This window comes from Gadus chalcogrammus, chromosome 22 (genome assembly GCF_026213295.1).
Source record: "Gadus chalcogrammus isolate NIFS_2021 chromosome 22, NIFS_Gcha_1.0, whole genome shotgun sequence".
Taxonomy (NCBI): domain Eukaryota; kingdom Metazoa; phylum Chordata; class Actinopteri; order Gadiformes; family Gadidae; genus Gadus; species Gadus chalcogrammus.
In genome coordinates this window covers 6579583-6583365 of record NC_079433.1, presented here as the reverse complement: position 1 = coordinate 6583365, position 3783 = coordinate 6579583, and the positions used below count along the sequence as shown (strand labels likewise).

The window sequence follows — 3783 nt, the reverse complement described above, 5'->3', positions numbered from 1 at the left end:
AAGAACGACTTTATGAAAAGTGTTAACCCCCCATTCCCCTTCACCCACACCAAATAGTTGCTGGTGTTCCCAAACACAACGGAATATCAAACGTTTCCCTCTCTTTTATAACAATTTCAGGTTTTTTCCGTTGTTTTTCTGGATGAACTTAATTCCCAGACACTACCGTAAGAGTCACTGTGATCTGAACAACAGCTCCAAGACACTTTAGCCATGGCTATTCCATATTATAAACTATATTGAGATTTACTTGACTACTGTCAGAGGTTATGTTTTTAACCGCATATTTCTAATAGTAAACCTGAACCACACAGACGGCTTCATACCCTGCCTCAACTCAATCATCAGTGACTGTTGTTATTCTTAACCAGACCGGTTGACCTTAACCAAAACCTTCGGCCAGCCATAATCTAAATGTCACGTTGGCATGAGATGTAACCTATTCTGGTCCATGCTGATTTTCTGTTAATTTATTTTTTTCTTATGAGTGCGACCGAAATATGCCCTTCGCTGGGACTGACACACTGTTGCTAGGTGACCAAGGGACCACAGACCATCCACTGATGATATCGCCATACAGTATCCAGCCGACTCAGAGAGACTTCCAGCAGTTCTGTTAACAACAGGCTACCTCTCCTGCCTCTGTAGGGGTGTACAAGGCGGCTGAGGCCAGACTCATGCTGCTGAGGTACCAGGCCACCCAGCTGAACCAGGGCAAGCAGCAGAAGGACCAGGCTCTCTCCCCAGCCAAGATCTCCGATGACTCCTGGACCATGGATGGATTTGTGAGTGTCACTACTACTTAGGATAATGCAACATACAAGATGTTTCTTCACTATCAGGCAGTGGAAATGACCACCCACACAGATTGTGAGGAAGTGTATGTATGGTATATTTATATTTACATTTAGGGCATTTAGCAGACCCTTTTATTGAAAGTGACTTACAATGAATACATATATCAGAAGAAGGGCTAATATATTTTAAGGCAAAAGGCCATTTCAGACACTGAAGGTATCCTGATTTCATAGTAGTCAGTGGTGGCTCACATAGTCGACATTAGTCGCTATAAGGAGAACACAATAATAAAGTATTTGACGAACATGATGAAATCAGGTTGTAAAAAGAGAAATAGAACCTGTTAAGTGATGACCTAAACTCTTTTAGAGCCAGGGCCTTTAGATTTAAATTTAGATTGTGCCATCCGTTCCTAAAGTCAATATGACCTTTCTGGAAATTATCTCCCAGGGAGAATTCAATTACAGTTTAGCCATGCTGCTGTGTTGACTTTAAAAGCTATTGTGAGAGAAGGAAAGCGAACCGCATTGGGAAAACAGGTTTCAACACACACAGTATTACAAAAGCCATTTGTGACCAAAAAGTACCCATCATCGCACAGCCCCCTGAACACTTTGTGACAATTTTAATAAGAGCATGGGCTCAACTCATATAATTAAAATATATGAAGACCATTAATCAACACTAATGTATGTAATGGATCCTCATTGTTCTTTGGGATCCAAGCACTTGTCAGGCGAACGCTCCCAGTGCCTAGTGAACCATCGTTATGCACTCCATATTTCTGGAGGCCTAATCTTTGCACATGAAACACATTCATACTGTTTAATAATCGTGTCATTCCCTTTTATTTCGCTCTCTCCCGGTTTCTTTTCTCCAATATATATCCTACACACTCCATCTCTTTATCCTTCTGTCCTACCTTCGTCCTCCTTCTCTTCTCCTCTTCATCATCCTCCCCCCCCGCTTTCTCCTCTTCGTTCCCTCCTACCCATCTGCTTTTTTATCCTCTTCCTCCTCCTATTCTTCCTCCTCAACCTCCTCCTCATTCCCTCATCCTCCTCTGCTGCTTCACCCTCTTCCTCCTCCTATTCTTTGTCCTCTCCCTGGTCCTCCCAACTCCAACTCTCCTCTCCCCCTCCAGGTGTCTGCGGAGCCAGACGGCTCCACATACGTGTTTCAGGGCTTCATCCAGGGGAAGGACTTTGGACAGTTTGGACTGCAGCGGCTGGGTGCGTTCATCAGAACCACGGTGGTGTCGTGACGTTAACGGCTCTGATGGTCTGATAGGGGGAATAGGACAGATGGGGTTGGTAACAGCCAGAGGTCTTTGGAATGATACAACTACAGACCACAGTGGAAAGGAACTAAACATGTGCTCAGATATCAGTGGGAGAGATTAGGGATTGATGATTTGTAAAAATACACACTTGGGTAATTAGTCTCTCTGCAATGGTTTCTATTGTTATCTGGTTAGATATGTTCGGCACACTGCTACCCGTTCACAAAGTACATATTGTTACAGTACGAAAGTTCACCTGCTGATCATAAGGCATTTGGTCATATTTGTTCTCTCTCTCTCTCTGTGTGTGTGTGTGTGTGTGTGTGTGTGTGTGTGTGTGTGTGTGTGTGTGTGTGTGTGTGTGTGTGTGTGTGTGTGTGTGTGTGTGTGTGTGTGTGTGTGTGTGTGTGTGTGTGTGTGTCTCAGGTCTGAACATGTCAGAGAGCCACAACTCGCCCCCTCCCCAGCTGGGCACCAACAGCAGCTCAGTGGCCATTGCCATCCTGGTGCCTTTCTTCGCTCTGATCTTCACCGGCTTTGGATTCTACCTTTACAAGCAGAGGTGGGCGTCTGCCTTATGCATAATGAAAAAATAAGGATTATTGGTGTTACATTTGAATATTAATGTCATCTATATTAGATGCTTTGATTTAAAAAGGTTGGATGATTATAATGATTTAAATACTAGTACGACTATTCCCAAAATGATCATCATCCTGATCATAGGGGTAAACATGAGGACATTTTATCTTTAAGATAAAAAGGTTTTAATGTTGGTATTATGGGGAGCAAATTGCTACCATTGCTCCTCTCGGGAATTGTCTTTTTTCTCAATTTCTCGACTTTGCAAGAAAGAAAGTGACACTGGCTACACTGTCTCAACACTTTACATCTGTCCCCTTCTAATCTTCTTCACAGCTTCTTTGATAGTGAATCTGGATTCATGCGTCTCCACGCCTGTACTTCTGACTGTAACGCACTGATGTACTGTTTGTTTCCCAGGACCACGCCCAAGACCCAGTACACGGGCTGCTCGGTCCACGAGAACAACAACGGCCAGGCGGCCTTCGAGAACCCCATGTACAACACCAGCGCCAAGGCGGTGGAGGGCAAGGCGGTGCGCTTCGACCCCAACCTCAACACCGTCTGCACCATGGTGTAAGGGAGGAGCCCCGGCCACAGCCCCGCCACCCCCACCCTTTAAGAACCTCCAGCCATCAAGAACAACCTGCTCCACCCGACAGAAACCCAGCGGGAGCCGCTCACTCGCCGTGGCTGCTGTCCGTCTCCATGGCAACGAGTGACCATGGCCAACAAAGGCAGTCGAAGAGGACGCCGGGGCGCATGGGTCCGCAATCCACCACCTCCACATCTCCCCCCCCCCCCCTCACCTCCGACCCGAATCCAACCCACCCAACCCCCCTTAAAGCGTTCTTCAACACGCTTTGCATAACGGTTCTAGTGGAACCAGTTCTCCTCTAACTGGTTTTTTGGCGTCGTACCGGATCTCCGTCTCACTTCAAACTTGGCACCAGTGGAGTTGTGGCGTGACACAGGGGCGGAACAGGGCGGGGTCCGCTTGAGTGACGGAGAAGAAAAAGAAGAAGAAGAAGAATGAAAACGGAATGAATGAAAGTCCATACTGACTGCTCTGTGTAGTTTCAGGGCGGACCGAGTCTGCGGCTCTCCACGATGAGTAGACC

The 3783-nt window shown here is 46.3% G+C and overlaps 1 protein-coding gene across 1 annotated transcript in view; it reads left to right on the top strand.

The window, feature by feature from the left end:
- The window catches only part of LOC130376229 (CUB and sushi domain-containing protein 3-like), a 387391-nt gene extending 383942 nt beyond the window's left edge, over positions 1-3449 (top strand). Inside the window, exons 71-74 of the mRNA XM_056583449.1 lie at positions 649-785; positions 1943-2030; positions 2507-2642; positions 3083-3449. Of these exons, the coding sequence (XP_056439424.1) occupies positions 649-785; positions 1943-2030; positions 2507-2642; positions 3083-3242 (521 nt within the window). The 3' untranslated portion in view covers positions 3243-3449. The remainder of the gene's footprint in view (positions 1-648; positions 786-1942; positions 2031-2506; positions 2643-3082) is intronic.
- Positions 3450-3783: the final 334 nt, after the last annotated feature.